The sequence below is a fragment of the Phoenix dactylifera genome, chromosome 2 (assembly GCF_051530095.1).
Source record: "Phoenix dactylifera cultivar Ajwa chromosome 2, Ajwa_hap1_PhDact_Kaust_v1.1, whole genome shotgun sequence".
NCBI lineage: Eukaryota > Viridiplantae > Streptophyta > Magnoliopsida > Arecales > Arecaceae > Phoenix > Phoenix dactylifera.
This window is the reverse complement of record NC_143191.1, coordinates 2,852,261-2,873,102: the sequence shown is the minus strand read 5'-3', so window position 1 is coordinate 2,873,102 and position 20,842 is coordinate 2,852,261. Positions and strand designations below refer to the sequence as shown.

Genomic DNA, 20,842 nt, shown 5'->3' with positions numbered 1-20,842 from the left:
GGCTTCTGTTCGGCTGAACAGTGCCGAACAGAAGCCTTCTGTTCGGCAACCCTCAACCGAACTCTTCTGTTCGGCTGCACAGTGCCGAACAGAAGGCTTCTGTCCGGCACTGTGCAGCCGAACAGAATGCCGGCGACGAGAGGGAGAAGGGGGAACGGGGGGGTTTTGGGCGTTGGCGAGGTGCTTTGGGCGGAACAGTTCAAAGGGAGACGGAGGGGGTTTGGCCGCCGGCGAGGTGCTTGAGGCGAGGTTTTTTGGGCGGAAGGGAGAAGCCGGCGGGTGTTTTGGAGGGGAAGAGCGGGGTGGGGGGGGGGGGGTTTGGGGGGTGTAGAGAGCAATTTAGGTGAGGGGGTGGAGAGGGTGGGGGGTAATTTAGGAATTTTTAATTTTTTAGGGGTGTCCTTAGCAAATGGGGGGGTGTAGAGAGTATTTAATTTTTTTTTAATTTTTGGGGGGTGTCCTGAGCAATAGGGGGGGTGTATATAGAACCACCCCAAATGAAGGGAGGTTCGCCTTGCAAGCGGTGGCGAGCGAACAAGGAGGGAGTTTTGTCCCACATCGGCTGCGCGTGAAAGGGGAAGACCGAGCAGCGGCTACAAAAGAAGCGGCACGGGACACGATGAAGCTCATACCTTTCTCGGCCTTTTGGCTAAGATCAAGTGTAGTATCTGTTCTTATCAGTTTAATATCTGATACGTGGGCCATCGGCCCACTATGATATTAAATTAATTTTTCGTGGGGGAGGGCCCGCCACGGTGGCTTGCCACTGGGGCCCTCGCGCGTCGCCCATGCGTTGCACTGCTGCATGGGCCTGGCGCACCCCTACCAAAACACGATTTAAATATTTTTTTATTTCTGGTATTGGGGAAGAGTCTGTTGAAAAATATTTTATTTAGAATCTCAATTGAGCGCTGCTTTTTATATGGTGGAAAATGGCTTTGGGATAAGTTGTCAAGATGTTTCGATATTTTCTATCATGGGTAAATAAAATAAAACGAGCTTGGCAAAACTTTTCTTTTATGGATAAAAACTAAATAATAACTTACCTATGAATATATTAGTCAATAAAAAGTTGATTAAATTTTTCATGATATTTATCCAAAAAAATGGGCTCTTAATGTGGGACAAAAAATTATAAAACTTGAAAAACTAATGGATGCCTATTATCATCTCTTTCTATAGAAAAGCTTAAAAGAGAAGGGTAATTAATAAAATGTGAGTATTATAGTTTATTTTTATCACTTAAAAAATGACCAAGATAATCAAATCATAATATCCATGAAACATGTTCTTTTGCACGCGTGAAATGTTAATTTGATTTGTTATCTGATAAAGGTGCCAACTGATGGAGCTAATATGGATTACAAGAAAATTGGGTTTGACTTCTAAATTCTGATCCCTATAGACATGTAAAGGAAGAGCAAAAGTGAAGTGAGTGCGAATTTTTTATTTATCACTTACAAAATGGATGGATTATCAATAATATGAACTGATTTGATCAATTTTGATAGATCAAATTTGAAAAAGATAAGATTGTGTGTGTGTGTGTGGGGGAGAGAGAGAGAGAGAGAGAGAGAGAGAGAGATAGCATCAGGAGTGGTTGTCTAGAGCATGTGGAAGAGACGAAAATACTTAAATTTGAATCTAATGCTGATCAAATGAGAGAAACTCTGTATTTTTCACTTTTACTCATATACATAGTCTATACATATATATTTATAAATAAAGATTTCAATAAAATAGGTTGTTTATCTTTAATTTGAATTCAAGGCCTATCCAACAAGAGAACTATTTACTTTTCAATTTTTGCATGTACATAATCTGTATTTATTTTTTTTTAAAAAAAAATAAGGCTGCAACTATTACAATTCAACCATAACAACATATCTTCCTCACAGCACATCAGTTTAGATTTTCAATCTGCTGCCCTTTTTCCCTCGGGGAAAAAAAAAATCCGTTGCTTTTCTTTTTCCCCCTTCCCTCTTCCTTTCCCTTTTTTCTTTTTCTGGGGAGATGCCAGCTCAATGTGATAAGAGAATTTCGAACATGACTTTGGGACATCATGATTGTAAGTTTACAGTTCAATAATTGATGAATACAAGAACCAGCAATGATATTTTGAGTTGTTAGTGGAATAATACACGTTGCATATAGTGGCAACTGCATCCTGTTTGAACTTAAAACTTTGCCTTTCTTCCACCATTGAAACAGTTTCTTGGGTGTGGCAAAATCCTTGAGCATGGGCATATACACTGATTCAATCCTATAAGCGAGCTTGGGATGGTCTTTTGCACTTACATAAAATCTCATTTATATCACTCTTTATCACAACTATGTCGTCAAAACATCAGGAAGAGTAGAGTGCGCACCAAGAACCTTGCCACCAACATCAGGAAAGCATTCATGCCCAGGCAAAGGGCCAATTTTTCCATTCCTCTCTACCTTAATTGGGTATCTCATTAGGTGTCCCTTCATCTCCTTAATCTCTGGGTCTACATAAGAGTTCCAGTTATCTTCTGCTAGTTTGTTCACACGTCTGATGCATTCAAGGCTTTGTGGTCCATGAAAACAATCTTCAACCATGCCTAAATGTTCAGCCCAAAGAGACATTCGGTACCCATAAACCTGTATAGAAATTTGGAGCATTTTCATAGTTAATCTAAAACTGGCATGGGAAACTAACCTGAGATGAGAGACATGATGCCATGAAAAATCTTAAGGATTTATTTGAAACTACCATATGTAACTTAAAGATTTTTAAAACATGAAAATAAACCAAGTGATAATGAAATACGCACCTCAAGTAATTTTAGAATTTAAAAGTAAATTTTATTTCTTCTAGAGTCATTTGGAATCGTCGGAATAGAAGGAGATGCTACTGGCATGCATAAACACAATTGAATGATTAAGGAAAAGCTCGTGCAATCCAATTCAAATTGTAATTTGTTGGTTGTTTTCCCAGAATTATTCTTTGTTTATATTTTCTTCAATATAACCTGGAGATTTGTATTACAGAATTCTGTTTCAGCAAACTAATGGATGAAATTAACTTCAACTAAAAAAAAAAAAAAAAAAACTGCATGCTTTTGGACATTTAGAGAATGCTTCTTATTGAAAAGATGGCCAGTTTCTATGATCTTACTCAGTTGACACATCTATTTGAGATTTGCAAGGGCATGATTTCCAGATCCTTAACCAGAATTAATGATCTAGGGATTCAGATACAAGCCAGAAATGGGTTTTCTTTCCTTCGTCAAATGTTAGTCTTGCAAGTAAATAATCACAACTAGACCAGAGAAGTTAAGGAACCCTTATTAACACAAGTTAGTGTTGCAGGTGCAAGTTTAGTACAGTGTATTCTTTTCTGAAAAAAAGCAAAAAATGTTTATACCTGTCCATGTGGATGAGTGCCCTTTCCAGCCCATTTATGGTGTGGTTGATAAGCACCCATTGCAATTTCAGTGTCCCTTGAACCTTCCATAGATCTCTGGTTAATATTGGCAGAACCAATGATCACATATTCATCATCGACAATCATCCCCTTAGAGTGCACGTATATCATAAATCTACGTGACTTCTGAGCTGAGCGCTGCGGAGAAGGATGCATTGGTTCATCAAATTCACTTGAAAGGAACTATGCAAAAACTATTCTTTGTTGATTGAATTATAATGTCATTACACTTAAAATAAGCACAGAAGATTCAGCCAAAGAAATTCCAGATAAGAGAGTTCCAAGTCTGAACCAATCTATGCATCACATAACTGATAGTAAATTTTCAAATAGAAAATCATATGCTGCACTGAGAGAAAGCACAAGTTACTCTGACAGTTAAGATCCAACTCTGCTATGATTGGATGGAGGATTGATAATGGTTCAAGAACAAGGGAATTTAATATATATTTATGGTGAGAAAACAAAAGAGAAATAGATCACAAGATAACAAAATTCTACCCAATTTGCCTTCTCAAGCTCCAAGGCATGTAGCTTGAAGAAAGTGTTGAGCCTTCCAAAAGCACTCAAAACATGCAAATGCTATTTTCTTGATAATGCAATATGCTGATAGAAGTTCTCCCTGATTTTTAATGCATGACCAGAAGTTCTCTCAAAAAATTATCAATTTTAAAGTTCTTTTGAAAAAAAATTATGAAATCCTTGATATTGTCAATAGCGCAATGTGGTGATAGAAGTTCCGTGTGATTCTTAATACATGACTGAGAGAATAATGCAGTGGTTTAAATGAGGCATTGCCTTGTTTCCTCTTCATGTTTACATTTGTTGAGTTTAAGCAATGCTTGGAGGGTTCCACAACAGTACTTCAACACATGACAAGGGTGTCCATGTCCAGGTGTCTGAATGAATCTGCCATAAGGACCTTTAAGCAATTTGACATGAAATTGTCTCTATTTTACAAATGCATTTGCATGTTATTGATGTCATGAATAACAATCTGACGAGTTGCTACTTAATTTCTCTAAATCAATAAGCTAAATATTATATCAGAATTAACAACTTTAGGTGGAAATTCTGAAAGTAGATATGTTATGGTGAAGACATCATAATTGGATGACTTTAGTATCAACGAGTGGAATGAAGTTTCTCACTTGTTCAAGATTGACATGTTCAGAAACCATGAATTTGGAGAGCCTGGGCAATATTGGTTCCGCTCTAGTTGTTTGAGTTATAACTATGTAATGGAACAAAGTAAATCTCCCTACCAACCAGTTGGAATGAAGATTTGATGGTGCTCTCTCTCTCTTCTCCAAAAGTCGCCATGTGGAGGAGCTTGACATGTAGAGGGCTGACATTAGATAAGAGCAAATTGCAGAATTATCTTGGGATTATTATTATATTGATAGTGCAATAGTGGGCTTGTATTTTGCTGTGCCTTGTTGATGTCAAGTTTGTGCCTTAAAGATGAACATGTTTTTAATGTTGAATCTGGCCTTCTTCCCTCTTCATTCAGACCTTTTCATAGTCCAAGGCATACAATAGAGGGTAGCTCTTATATGGAAGAGCCTAACTTGCATAGCCACTAACTTAAATTTGGTATGCTGTAACCAGCTCTGTTATTTCATGAGAATCTCTCTCCTGCCCAAAGTTGCATTAGCCAAAAAGCTGACCGAACTAGCCATTGATGTTAGGTGGAAAGCTAGTTACAGACTAGTTTGAACTTTAGTGACTGTTGCTGATAGATCTCCTAATCCCTCTAAAAGAACGAGTTTGTTAGTTGAGGTTAAGGTTTATTGTCAATAAGCAATATCATATATTTCTATTTTCCAGGTCCAGTTTCATACTGAATCTATACAAGAGGATTGCAATCTTTGATCTGGTTGTAAAACAAGGTTTCCTTGGTTTCTACCAATTCCATTTGATTTTAGTACTTTATGGGAAATATGTAAGTAAAACTGTAAAAGTATATTTAGAATTCTGTTCCATGAAATTTTTAAAATATCTACCGATAGTAATTAACTTCCAACAAAAAAAGAATGCAGTCGAAAATAACATTTAAGTGAAATACATGATTCAGATCTATATGTAGTTAAATCAAATATCATAGATAATAGGATACATCTTCTTTGAAATAATTAAGAATCATCAGTATATTATCATTCTTAAAGTTTAGACATGGAATGGTTGATGAAGATCAATGCCCAAAATCCAAATAGTTTCTTTTTATGTCTTTTAGATTAGTCCAAATAACCTAACAACCTGTACTAACAAATCTTATCTTGGACAAATATCTATCCAACTGTAGCACACTATGTTTCCTCTATACAATAACTAATCATGTAATATCTAAAAACAACATATCTTAAAGCCTTCTATCATGTCAAGAACCCTAAAATAGACTTAGGCTAATACCGGAGCTCATAACATTTTTTTTCTTTTCCTTTTCTTTTGAGAAGATGGTGTCAACAGGCACCTCTCATTTCATTAAGTAAATGAAATGGGATACAAAAGATTACCATTTCTTGCTTAAAAGTCCATTTCCTACAAATGTATAAACACAAAAAAACAGAAATTGTATTTCTGTTGCCAAACTTCACAAGACAAAGTAATGATATGGAGACAACAGAACTTGTAAAACCAAAAGAAAGAAAAAAAACTAGCTAAATATTCTTATGTCTATATAATGTATATCCAAAGTGATCTTTATTTTGGTGCCTATGTGATTTGAGAGACTAATTTAAATTAAAATGATATAGACAAATAGTCAACTAAAAAAGTTACGTGTGATGTGAATAATACATAAATGAGATATATACCTTTAGAAATAGATCAAAGGCTTAAATTCATAGGAAAAAAATGCAAGAAGTTGAGATAGTTTAAAGTAGGTCAATAAGCATAGTATTCTCTTTTCAGCACTTACATCTATGAGAGCTCGTATTGACGTACGTTTAATCTCAGACTGGTTGTGTGCTACGAAGATCTTAGCTACTCATATAGGGTTAAAGAATCCAAACAATACTTTCTTGGCTAGCCTTTTTGGATTAGGTCCTAGATCATTATAAATAGTACCAAAATGGACCTGATCCATAACCCATGTGAACTAGGAGATACTTCAGCAAAGACCTTTTTGGGGCTCAATAGGCCGATCTTGATATTTATGATTGGATTTGATTAGATTTGGACCTTTAACCTAGCTAGGATGCCTGGGCTTAAACGAAAGGGGTGGTGTGATGACTCGTATAGGAATATGGTTAGTCCCACATTGGCTATACATTGGATAAATCTAAAGTACTTATATAGGGCCAGAGAACCAAAAAATATCCTATGGCTAGCCTTTTTGGGTTAGGTCCCAGAATGTTACAATATCCTTTTTAGTGAATAAGAGTAAAGTATACTACAGACATTAGCATACCATACCAAGAGTCGTTAGGCAAAAAGTCATAAGAAATTTGGTAAATCTCAACCAAATCAACATATAATACTTCAAGAATACTATACTGCGCAAATATATTTAAGCTAAATTGATGAAAAGTCAGGTTACATAAACATGACTATGGCTGTCATAGCCTAAGACCTCACCCAAAATAGCTAGTCAGAAGCTATTTTTTAGGTTCCTTAGTCCTATATAAGTACCCAAGCTCTTTTCGGTGAATAACCGATGTGGAACTAAACACATGCGTGCACGGTTCTCACATACTCTCCTCGTTCAGGCACCGATGTCCTTCTCAGGCTAAAAGGTTCAAATTCAATCTAATCTAATTATAAGCACCACGATCGGCCTGTGGTCAGCTTCCTTGAACCCGTACTACAGTGTCTCCTAGTCCACATAGGCTATAGGCCGAGTTCGTTCTGATACTATTTGTCATAACCCAAGACCTCACCCAAAATAGCTAGCCGGAAGACACTTTTTTGGGTTCCTTAGTCCTGTATAAGTATCCAAGATCTTTTCGACGAGTAACCGATGTGAGACTAAACACACGCCGGCACAAGTCCTCACAATGACCTCCCACATATTTAATGTTGCTACATTTTGGGTTTCAGAAAATACTTTACAGCAACATAACAGCTCTATTCTGTTGTTCATCAAAACATAAGCTGCATATACATGCATAGTGCTGGAACAATGAAAATATATCAGTGGACTTTTAAACTGGTTCTTCTGTAGTAGTTAGTCTTATCCATAGAAAAATCTTGATCATATCATTCGGGCTTTTCAAAATAAGATACATATTTTTGGCAAGATATAACTGAGAAACAAATTTCAAGCACAAGCTGAAAAGAGTAGGAAAAAACATACCAGTGCAGTATTATCACTAGAAATTTTCGGTGAAGATGCTTTTTCCTTTGGTATGGGCTCACGCCTTCCAAGACAATAAAAGTTCAAATAATCCTGTGGATGATACTTGTCAGAAAGACTTTCTTCCTGGAGAGCCTCACCAACAAATTTATACATCATAGCCATTGTTTGTCCCTGTCAGTAAATGATCAAACATGAGGTTATGTATTTCCAGCTTATCATTGGTCTTCAGAGAAAGCAAATAGAGTAATGGCATATGCTCTGAGATACTAGAAAGGAGAAGTAAAGCTTGCATTAGGGCACAGAGTGCAAGGAGTGCCTTGAATACTCTATTCAAATAAATATTGAGGATAGGAAAAAGAAGCAAACAAGGTAGAGTTGATCATGTAACTTAAATGCAACAGGACAAAGTGCCTTCCTCGAAGCTTACTAGAAGATATATTGTTATAGTAGAGAATCACTATCATTAACTAAGATACCAAAATGCAGCTCAGTGTCACTTGTTTCATTTCATCTACTTAAAAGGAATATAATTTTGATTATCTGATTGCAAATTTACAAATGCAAGATAATATATTATGCAAGTCTCCAGATTTCATGACTCTCATAAATATGAGAAGTTCACATATTTATGAAAATTAATAGATTAATAGAATGAAATGTCAGATATTAATCATTGACCTCAGTGTTGTTAGACACATACCATTCTACATCATATCAGATTTACTTGCTACACTTTCAGGATCTTTTAATTTGGTATTAATATCTGGTTCACCTTGAGCTTTCCATGAGATTTAGAAGAAAATTTCAGAAGATTGGAAATTTGGAACATCTGTAGCCAAACTCCATATTTGAATTTAACAAATGCATTCTTTACTTAATTCTCATGTTGTTGCCACTTACATTATTGGAATATTGTCAAAAGCCCAGCAAACCAGAAAATTGCCAACTGCTGCAAATTTTGCCCATTTTTTTTGGAATTTAGGGAACAAAGTATCTTTTTCTTTAGTACAACTGAATTTTCAGAAGCTGGTATGCAGAAACTCAACCACACAAGAGGATTCATCTTGGTAAGGAAGCTCATTCGGCCTAGGTTTTAATTGTCTTTATTGATGTGCTGACATCTCCAACTTGAAGGAAAAAGATTTTTTCCCTCCCTTGATAATTATTCAGTAAACAATTCTTTTCATAAGAGAATATGAATGTGGTCATTTAATAGGAATTGCCAATCGGTTAGACAATTAATGAGCCTTTTTATTTATGCAGATAATAGAATTTAAATATGCTAATCTGAACCTGATTGACTTGGCAAGAGGGTCAAAATTATTTAACTCATCCAATAAGAAATCTATATCTTATTGATCCTTGAAAATTTTTTAATAAAATGAACAGTTGAATGGATAGAGAGCCAATTCAGTTGGTGAGGCAATTTCGGATTTTTGCTTATAATAATAGGCTGTTGACTATTAGGCTAACCTTGTTTTGTAGGCTAAGATTTTGTCATCCATCATGTACATTAATTTACTAACTAGAATATGCCTCGTGAGTTGTGACAATTTCTAAAAAACAGTGCAATCAGAAAAGAAATGTTTTCCCATTTTGTTTAGTATCAGTTTCTGTACTTTGAAGAAGTGCAAGACATAGACTCTGATTTTCAAATCATTTTGCTAAATTGAAGATGATTTTCAAATCATTTTGCTAAATTGAATACAAAAACAAAGAAAAATAGCCAAGAATTTAGAATTTGACTATGAACTTCTGGCAAAGACTGGAACTCTGCAAGATTAGTTCTTAAGAAACCTTCTTCTGGAAGCTATACATGGCATGATTGTGTTCATGAAGCCCAGTGCAAGGTCTTTTCTTTCACCCATCATTGGAGAGAGTGAGAGACATTGGAAAGAATGTAGACAAGCTTCTCTTGCCCTTACATACAGGTTATAGCTACAACATAATGTCATAAGTCTATCTATAGAGATGTTTCAAGCTTGCAAAACTCGATATAGTTAGAGGTTCCCAAGAAAGATACAATGTCCTTCTCTCTAATATATTGCATTTTTATTTTTCAGGTTTTAATATAAACTTCAACTACTTGGTTTCGAAAGAGAATCATGATGGCAAAAACAAATTTACAATAAGAATAATTTAACCTGCCAAAAGAGGATTTCCTGCATGGCAGCAGCAGTTGGAATTCCTTCAGGCCACATTGGTATTACAATATACACTGAAAAACGTTCTCTTGCCTTGATCTTGCTCACAATCTTCAAAGCCAACTCCATGGGTATCAAGTTATCTGCACCTGCTTCAGACAAATGTAAACAACATAACTTCCAAAATGTCCAATTAACATAATAATTACAGTAAGTCTGGATTAGCATATAACAATAATATTTATAAGAAACAGAACCAATATTGTATTAAGGAGTGTAGATTACATAAGACTGAAACCTAATAGTGGGGTTAGCAATTTTAATTTTTAAGTGTGGTCATATTAAAATCTGCAACATATACAGGCTAGTTGCTGGCATAAAATTGGTAAATCAGGAAAGTGATCGTATATTTTCAGAAAAGGAATCTCAAATTAATTATTTTTAGAAAATAACCAAAAAATAAATACTTAGAGCATACACATAGATACATACAGTATGTAAGAATATGCAACAGTATGTGAATAATCATAGAACAGAACAGCTTAAGGAATTTTGTAAAAGAAAAGTTATGATGTGCTTAACCATTGGCAATGTCAAAAACATATATAACTTGCATATTGAGCATACCACCAAGCACTTGCTCAGATGGTATCATTCTATCTCCTCTTGCCACTTGGGCAAGGGGATGGGAGTTCAATTCTGGTTGGAGTCAGACCCCCAGGAGTGACGTGGGTATAGCCTAAAAAGGTGGGGGTTAGCCCACCCCCCCCCCCCCCCCCCCCCAATCTCAGAAAAAGGAAAAAAATGCATATTGAACATTGTAACTAAATATAGATTGCGTACAATAGTTAACAAATGGTTACTTTTGGTGTATGCATTATCCATTATGTGGCGAATAAAGGTACTTAACAAAGCTTAGTTATGTGCTTTCACATTTATGGATAAGAATCTCATGTTGAACATAAGATCTAAAAGAAAGGTCCATAGATTCATATCACATATGGAATTTTGGTTGCTCATAGGGAGGTTTGTTCCTCTTATTTCTCACAAATAATGCAATAATAGCTGCAAATCATGTAGTTGGAAGAAAGATAAAAAAATCCAAGATCCAGATTTTCTAATTTGTTACAGATAATTATGTAACTCTATGAATCTATTTATTTATTTAGAGTTAATGGTCATCAAGGAAGAAAGCTGTGCACAAATAATTTATTAGGTTCATTGAGGACATCTATGTGGAAGTAGTGACAAGGGTTCGTAGTTGTGGCGAGGCAAGTGAACAGTAAGGACTATTACTGAGATGATTTTAAGTATGATGTTAACTGATCTGTATTATTTGCAAATATACAGAAGTAAATGATGTGAAGAGAACAAGCTTAAAACTAAACTGAAATTATGGAGGAACACTAGACGATAAGCGAATAAGAACCAATAGACTGAAAGAGAATATGCAGTTGCAGTTTCAATGGGATCAAAAAAGAAAATGAAGCTGCAACAGAAGTTGATGAACATAATACCACGCACTGTTACTTCTGTTTCTTTACTCTAGATGAAAGAATGAAGAGACTAATGAGCATGAATTCATGATTATACATCTAGGATGCTGTATGACACCGCAATCTTTGGCAACTTTATGGAAAACTTGTAGAATGATGATAAGACCTATGATATCATATCATTCAAAACTTCAGGCAAAGGTATAAGAAAATTCAAATATGTTTCGGTCTGCTAAAATCTTCTGGTAGGAGTGAACATATTGGAGTTTATGATTGCTTTCATAAGCTCTTAAGCTCTCAAACATACATTATAAAAGAATTCACTAGATTAGTTTGACTACCATTTTACATTTTTTCCTTTATGCTGTTAGTGCTTTATATCTGTTTTTGTACATGATTACACATGGCCCGGGGATTAAACAAAAAATCACCAACAAAACCAAGGATCAGGCATAACAATTCAGTCAACAGGGACAAAACTAGAATGGAGGGCAAAGGGGTGGATCTCGATTTCCACTAGTTAAAGTTGCCAATGGCATCTAACACAATAAGTGTTTACTGAAAATTAACAAGACCACAGCTGTTTCCGTCGATAGAAAAATAGTTGGAAATATGTAAAACAAACTAATTTGAGTGTAAAAAATGTTTTCATGAGAAAACAGTTCCAAAATTTTGAAAATATTTCTAATAGATAATGTGTAGGTCATCCGCAAATCTATACAAGAATTTGCCAGCGATAAACTGCATCGAAAGACTTTGGTGCAAATATTAATAGAAAAACAAGCCTAACATGTTCCATCTGAATATGCAGAACGAATTGAAAAAGATATGCTAACTAGAGTATACATACCCGCATTTTTATATGATGGCCAACAGTAAGAAGATCCAATAAAATACTGATTTTCTACATATATAAAATGCTGTGCTGATCTTATTGCTTTTACATAAGCACTATGTATGCTCTTGTCTATTTTCAAATTCTTCGCACAGACGAGGTTCTGCAGAAAAAAGAATATCTTAGCACAACATAAGTACAACATCACCACTACAGTTATAAACATATTATAACTGCACATGCAGTTAATTAATGACTTCTGATAGTAGCTGCTAGATTCCAAAATTTATATGTAATAGAAGCCTTTGCATAAGAAAATCATAGAGTTTCTTCATCTTAACCTTTGACTCTGCCTCTTGAACAACTTTTGGGAAACCTTTGACTGATCCTGAATCAATTGACCGGAAGATCTAGCAAGCAGGAGTTGTGTAGATGTCAGACCAAAATATTAGACCCTACTATAACACGGTAAAGTTGTATTGTAGCTGACCTGCACATGCCAGTTTTCTGGGTTCTGTTCATCCGAAACATTGGTGTTAGACTTGTCAGAGACGGGTGTAATAATCCATGAAATTCTTTCAATCTTTATCAAGGCATCGTCATGCCAATGTGCGACTTTGCTAAGTCTGAAATCTCGCCATTTTGTAGCTTTTCTCCATCTTTGTTCAAAATTTGTTAGTATATCATGTGCAGCAGGACCCTCAATTTTGCAATGTAAATCATGCCATGGTTGTCTCGGGCCATAGCTGTTAACCTGCATATGTAATCAGACAAGAAAAATTTTTAACATAGTATGAGGAACTTTAAAAATAATGTTAGGAGAAAGCGAATCTACAGAACTCCATGATAATGTATAGCCTCAATAGAAATATGAACTGCAGAATTTGATTCTTCACTTATTCTAAAGTTACATTACTTTAAATAAAATTAAAATCTCATAAACTGAATGAAAAATCATATACTATAAGGGTATCACTGAAACAGCATGTCCAATAAAAGTTGAAAAGTAAGAATTACTTCCTTGACCGGAACAAGCTATTACAATTATAATCATCAAGCTCTATCCCAGCTATTTGCATAGGCTATGTTGTTTTTGCTTGCCATAAATCCTGCTGAGCACATCCTAAATGCTATCATAAACTTTCCATGTCTTTATCGTAGTTTCTATCCATAGTCTTTTAGACCTTCCCTCCTCTTCCTAAATCTTTTTACAAAGATTAAAGTACCTCCTGTCATGCCCCAAATCCGGGATATAACACAGCTATGCTACCTTAGGGTATTTCCCACGATAAGAGTAAAGCCAATCATAGCATCTTGTATGAAAATTCAACTCATACAAAACATAATAATAATGGTCTAGAGTCTTTTATCAATTAAATAAGAATCAGGTTACTGGTACAGAGCTTCTAAACCTAAGATTCTTATATATTCAAAATTTATATTTCAAAAATCCATAACATTATTAACTACAAAGCCTCTTAGTATGAACTCCAAGCATGAACCATTCTTCATTCCTAGTAGTCCTATTTATCTGAAAAGAAAATAAAAAGAGATACGAGCTACATAGCTTAGAAAGTAAACCTTATACTACCTTACCAGATTGAGCATAAGTTTTTACATGAATTAATGCTTTATTTAGAGAAAATAACTTTCACTGGAAAATAGAACATTTCATAATAGTAATATACAAAGTAAGTTATAAGTCCAATCATGCATGTAGAAATCATGAACATTTCATATATATAGTTCCAAGTGTATAACATAAATCATATGTCATTTAGCCAATTTATAATGCAAAACATTGCTCACAGACTTTCAATGTTGTGGTCACTTTGTACCCATGACAAGGTCATCATTGTAGCTGAGAAAGTATCATATTTCGTATTCTTTACTAACTTTATAGTTCATACCCATTGGCAGAGGGCCATTTTCGTTGGATACTAGCTCCAGAGTATTGACCGACATCACTTCAATGAGTTTGTCATAGTTATTTGAGAGCCTTTAAAATATTTATTTTTTTTCTTAAAATATATAGATATAGTAGGTGGAAAAAACTAAATGGCATGATAATATTCATATTTCATAAACTAATTATTTTCATTAAAACATTCATGGAACCACTTTTCATAATAAAGCATAATCTGTATAGCACAAATGCTCGATCCTTTATTTTAGGAAAAACACAGAATCATTTTTATCATGGTAAAATAACCGACGGTTGAAAAAAGTAAGGAGTGTTTGGATTATTGACAAGTTCAAAAACTAGTAGGGAGTGTAAAGAATACTTACAAATTCGAAAATTAGTAAGTAGTATAAGGATTGCTTATACTACTTACTAATTGGGGAATGAGAATCTTCTTTGTTTTGGACGTTAAGGGCTCATCGAAAGAAAACAGTGGCAGCGGTGGCTGAAAAATGAAAAGAATTCAACCAAAAACATTCATGTTAAATTTCTCAACATTCTCATTTTTGGTACTAATTTGCTTTCTTGGAGCCCCTTAATTCTCCAGCATTCTAAGATACTATAATAGACCTTATTGTTACAATATAACTTTTTTCTCAACTCGCCAATGTAAAATGCATCCATCACATAATATATTATTGGCATTCCTCCCCCACATCCCTTTAGCTCTAGTTGTAGGACATATATCTTCACATCTCTCCCTTTTCTTCCATAGAGCATATCCTAACAAATGAAAGTAAAAATTTAATAGTATCTCACCATCAATTACATGATGTTGCATTTCTAGATATTTTTGGTGGTATAAACCATGATCAATGGTGTGAATCTTTGATTTAGATGCCCATTACTAATTGTGGAGTCGAAAAGAATAGATCCATCTCCTCTCAAGAGGAGTAAAGTCCATCTATATATATAGGATAGGAGGAAGATTGCAGAAATCAGGGTGAGGCAAAGGTTCAAACCCAGGTTAGTGGAATCCAACACCAAGTAACCTTAACAACTGAGCCATTTGGCACTTTCTATGTAAGGGTTGCAGATGTTATTTATGGACTTGACTGCAGAACCTAATATTGATAAAATCTTCCACATGCCAAATAGCATGAACACCTTACCATACCTAAGGTTGTAATTTTAGTATACATATAGTGTTATGCAGAAATATAAAAAGGTTTCCACTTTTTGGTTATTTGATCGCAGAAATATGAATACAAGGCATAATCCAAAGGGGTACAGAGCTCACATGAACCTTTTGATATGTTACTCTTACAATATAAAGCCTCACCAATGTGCCCTAAGACAATGTAAGAGATAAATAAGCCCCTTTAGACAACAACCTCAATATTACCACAATTCGAACTGGGATAATTTTATCAAGTTTATCAGGTTGCTAAGGCTAAGTAAAAACTTGCAAATCAAATTAGCAAAGTACATTACAGAAAAATAGATGTAAAGCAAAGTGTAAGACCAATATTAAAGTGTAGCAGGAATTTCTGCAAATTGACTCATTGGAAATAGTATCATTGGAAGAAAATGTCTTATTCCAGTCATTTGAAATAGCCTTATAATTCTTCCATTCCCTTGACACCAGTAACTTTTCAAATCCTTACATCTTCAACCAATATATTCTAGGCCTTCCTATCCTCTTGCTTAAATGCTCAACAAAGTCCAAATGACTCTTTAATGTGCCTTGCATTTGATAAGCAACATGAACAAGCCATATTACACAATAAGAAAGATTCATTGTTCGATTTGTGCAATAGTTCACTCCAGCAGTTGCCATGGCAGCGAACTTGGTGATTGTTTATTAGGACATAGGTGATCTTAAGCATACAATGATTGTATCAAATTGTTATCTTAGGCCTTCATGACTTGACTTCAAGTATTAGAAAATCATATGGTGTCTGAAATAAAATTTAAGGCTACTCGTAATGGAGAATGGATTAAGAATTCAAATGCATTATTATGTGAGCATGCATATGCATGCCAGTTAGTGAGCATGCAGAAGGTTGTGGGATAGGGGAGATAAAGATAGTATTTTCAAGGTAACAATGACGAAGAATATAGTCAAATGTAGTTGCTAGAAAGAACCTAGCATATGGCATTTCCGTAAGGTGCATCAAGTATGCAAGTATCACTCATTCCCTTAAGTGTTCTCTTCTGAAAAAACAATAATATACTTCATGTTAGCTGGCTTATAGGCTATAGGCACACTTGAAAACTTTATAAGGTTCAAGTAGCATAAATCTTGCATGAAAAACAGCTGGTGTAGCACCATAATAGAACCCACATGCTCATTATTGAAGCTGCAACATGTGCATTATAACACTCTGCATATCTTCACATTTGTGGAACGTAAATTTACATTTAAGTTCAAATGTAGCAGGGATAGCTCAAATGGTGGGAACGCATGAATGTTGGACATAAAAATTAGTTTCAAATGAGCAGAAAAGATATCAAGGGTGAAGTCTTGGGAAATGAGAAGCTATGATATTTTAGGTTGCAGGATTTGCAAGGGATATAGAAACTACACACTGTTGTAGGTACAAGGAACCTGCATGCACCATGCATCACAAAAGTGCCCTTGCTGACTGGGTTCCATCTGACACTTTGTGTGGGACCACACAGAACCCAGGGAACTATGAGATACAAGTTGCATGGAGGAAGTTTCAGACATCTGCATGGAGATTTAGCGAAGTTCAAGAATTATACTTGTATTTATTTTTCAACATAAACATAGTTTCTCTTGTGCATGTGCGAAGCAAACACACCATGTTTAAAGCTACATTGTGCATTATTTATCAATATGAACTAACTATAATTTAAGATGCATGCAGTAATAGACCTTATAAGAACAAAAACAAGAGGATAATAATAGCAGAGGATAGGAAAGGTTAGCTGTCATTTTATTTTGGTGCTATCATATATTTGCTTTCACTAAGTCAGAAATTTCAGTTTCTAATGATATTGCTCCATGAAGTAATGGATACAATGAAAAATATACACTTATAGTTAAATAGTTAAGACAGACAAAGGTTGGAAGCTAGTTCATAGGATAGGAATCAGGGTTCACAAAGCAAAGCTATAAGAACAATAACTCAGCCCAAAACTTGAGAATTTTGTTGTTCTTTTGCTGCATTTCACACTTAACAAAAATTCCCTCCTGCATGGATCATTTTTACTAGTCATTATAAAGATGAGGATCAAGAAATTGCATTGGATCAGTTCTCAAACTGCCCTTAGAAAAAATCAAATGATCTTAGGACTAGAGACTCAGAATTAGAATTTACCAAAAATCATGTAGAATTGATGATTGTTGGAGGATCAACATCCAAACTATTGCAATTCAGATTCAAAGAAGTTACAAGTGTTCTATCAACCAAAAAAAAAGTTCCATATGGAAATTAGAGAAATTAATCCGAGTCCATGTCAGTTTACATGCATGTATTGCTCTGATAATAGACAGCAATCTCATCAAATCACCTAAAAGAAAAACAAAAATTTGGTCTCTTTATCAACATCAGGTTTTATAAAAATTATAAATCAGCATTACATTGGACACAAATTCGTAGAATTTTCAAGGGTTGGTTAAAATTGAAATACATACTTACTGGGAATGTAGGATTATGAAAATCTTTCACAAAAACACTATCAAGATTTTGGAAGAGCTGGTGTTCAGGTGTGTCATATCTACCATCGCATAAATCCAGACCACCAATGAAAGCAGTGATTTTCCGATTATTTCCACCAGCTTGAGTGTCAACAAGAACACATTTTTGATGATGGGTAAATAAAGTTCCTACAACCTGAAACAAAAAAATTGTATTAGTGGCAGCAACATATCATTTCTCAAGTCTATAATTAATAAAGGAAAGCTTTGTTTTATTCATTATCAACTTGATATTTACTAACCTTCACAATGTAAAGATGCATTTTAGCACAAGATAAATGACATGAACACATAACAAACATATATACATACATACTTGTACATATATGCATGTATATATGTATAGATAGATATAGATATAGATATATGCACGAATGCTGGTTTGTTTATATGTGTCTGTGTCCACACACACATATATATTCTGTAGATATGTGCATACACACATATAGATATATGTTTGCTTAATACATGATCAAGTGACCTCCAAACTAAATGATTTTTAGTTTCTTACAATATTCTTTACATTGTAGATAATGATCAATTTAATGGATTTTCAATTTGGGAGGTCCATTATTAATTTTCATGGGGAAGCATAAGAACCAAATGCTATCTAAATATATATGTATATGTATGTATCTATACAATTATATTTTAAAATTTTTAGTAACATTCTGTTCCATATTTTCTATGTTAGATATTTCTTTCAATGTACTATATAAAATTTTTAGCAAAATGCTAAATGTTAGAAGATTCATGTAGAAATGACAATTAAGATAGAACAAAGCATGTATATTTGACAATAATAACACTTGATCAGGCTAGTATAGTATATGACAAGTATACCATTGAAAACTACTTGTAAGTTCATATCTTATTCAGTTACATATAGAAAGACATCAGACTCACCTGTTGCTTGAAAATGCTTAGTTTGTTGCTGGCGTAACGAGGAGCCAGCACACAATGAACACTTGAGTGCTTAAAAAATTTTCGGGTTTCTTCATCATGTGTGTGCATGACACCATCCTGCATTCAGCCTAAGCTTTCTTCAATCACACCATTTTTCATTTGGATGAAGCAAAAAGGTAAAGCACATAAAGAGCAGCAACTTGTCTCAAATTAGACAGCTGTAAGCTCAAATGGAACAAATTTCATGTCTAACAATATCTAGAAAATGAGAAACGATAAGAATCATTGGAAGAAAAAAAAAACACAGGCAAAAAATGCATTAAAATTCTTATATCATGATAGCAATCTCATTATTACTGATACAAGTTAAAAAATTTGAAAATTAACATGAAAACAGAGAATTGAATGATTAAAAATTTCTGTCATTGCAATCCAAAGCGAATCAACAGGTAAAAAATCGTTGTTCTCTTCCAAGAAGACGGTTGACAATAAAGTTAAGCAATAGAAAATAGGAAAATGAGGGTCTTTCTTTTGTAAAATTTGTGAACAATGTTGACAATAAGCTTTTTTTTCTGAGAAAGAACTTGAAAAGGAAGGACATGCGGAACAACAAAGTATAAGACTTGACATGAAATTTCTGTCTCAATTTCTTCTCTTTCTATATGTGACTCATATTTATGAGATCACTCACTGGCAACGATAATCAATTATCAAACAAAAATCTCATGTAATGATCGATGAAATAACAACTACCGTTTTCAAGTAGAATTTGTCATGTGAGGTTTTATCATCCCAAATCAACATGACAACACGTACTCCTTCTTGCGTCTTGTACTTCAACAGCTCCCCAAGAGATAGCTCCCCTCCATTAGGCAATGTCCTTGTTGGCTCCCTCACAAGCTTCACTGGGTGATAGATTGACCAGCCGATGACATAGATGAGGTGATGGGCTTCCAGAATTGCATGACAAATGTCTTCCCAACATTTGTTGTGCCCATAAGTCTTTCCCCCATCTAATTGGATAGCAGGCAGCATGTTGTCAGGAACATGAGCATCCTGATAAAGGGTGACATTCCCTCCTGTACGAAGGGGAAAGTATGCATTAGGGACACCCAAGTATTCTGGACCAGCTCCTACTCCATCTTTATATAAAGGGTTGTCTTCCATAGGCCTAAACTTCAAAGATAAGTGCAGTTCAGGATAAGGTTTCATAGGATTTCCATATGGACCGACTACCGGGAACCAACCATTTACTGTAACACCAGGCAGAATTTTGTCTACAGCTATTGCAGCTACCCCTATAAGTTGTGCTCCAAAGACATCGTTATCCTTAACTTGAAACTCAATTTTTGAAACTGGGTGAGCTACAGGAACACAGAAGTGTTCTTCCCATTTGGGATTCTCACAGTTTGGAATTACTCGAGTTTGAGCTATTGTTGCTCCAGCAACACAAACAGAAACATAGGGATCGCTGGTTATAATCTTGCGCATACTTTTATGCCTATCTTTGTGCTTATCTTTGAGCTTATCTGTTTTCCCGCAGGGCGTTGTGCAGGTTCCATAGATAGTGAAACATTTTATCATCCTGTCTGTAAATATATCCATATTTGGAAGTGATCTAGCTTCCAAGATCCATATGTCCAAGTCACCGTGCAAGAACATGACATTCTCAACCTCAGTCGACCCTTTTCCCATACTCTCTGAGTGTTGAACTGATCCGCTGTACATTGATAAGGGGTAACACCATATATTCCTTCCTTCAAAAAAGTCAATTGGCAAAAGGCAGAAGTAAAGTTACCCCATCTCTCATACCTTTTAATCCTCAAGCTCAAAGACTGACAACTTTATTTACTTTCTGTAATTTAGCAGAGAGATATCAATGCCCATGCAATCAGAATGTGAAAATTAGGAATGTGAGTGCAGATGCCCTTCACAAATTTCTTCTTCTTTTCTTTTCCTTTTCAACTTCTGTATGTTAAAACATAACAGAGATGGCCTCCTTCTCCTTAGATCAGCCCAAAATTTACCACCAAGCAACCTCCATAGAAGTCTAAGATATTGCAATTAATCAGGTTCAAGA

The 20,842-nt window shown here is 34.9% G+C and overlaps 1 protein-coding gene and 1 non-coding gene across 3 annotated transcripts; one reads left to right on the top strand and one right to left on the bottom strand.

Moving 5' to 3' along the window:
• The first annotated feature begins 628 nt into the window (after positions 1-628).
• Positions 629-825, top strand: LOC113462057 (U2 spliceosomal RNA). Its single transcript, XR_003384287.1, has one exon. It is a non-coding gene; the product is annotated as a U2 spliceosomal RNA (small nuclear RNA).
• Positions 826-2,038: 1,213 nt separating this feature from the next.
• LOC103716603 (phospholipase D delta-like) lies at positions 2,039-20,627 on the bottom strand. 2 transcript variants are annotated; one of them, XM_088714985.2, is made up of 11 exons: positions 19,516-20,627; positions 18,763-18,879; positions 17,798-17,992; positions 12,717-12,980; positions 12,568-12,636; positions 12,242-12,389; positions 9,896-10,044; positions 7,788-7,922; positions 5,864-5,868; positions 3,392-3,623; positions 2,192-2,625 (listed from the first exon to the last, which is right to left on the bottom strand). In XM_088714985.2, the coding sequence occupies exons 1-11, from the start codon at positions 20,488-20,490 to the stop codon at positions 2,332-2,334; spliced, it is 2,583 nt and encodes an 860-aa protein (XP_088571111.2). In that variant the 5' UTR covers positions 20,491-20,627; the 3' UTR covers positions 2,192-2,331. The 2 variants fall into 2 exon arrangements, with proteins under 2 accessions (XP_008802877.3, XP_088571111.2); XM_008804655.5 differs by lacking the exon at positions 5,864-5,868 and having other exon boundaries at positions 2,039-2,625; positions 3,392-3,589; positions 7,749-7,922.
• Positions 20,628-20,842: the final 215 nt, after the last annotated feature.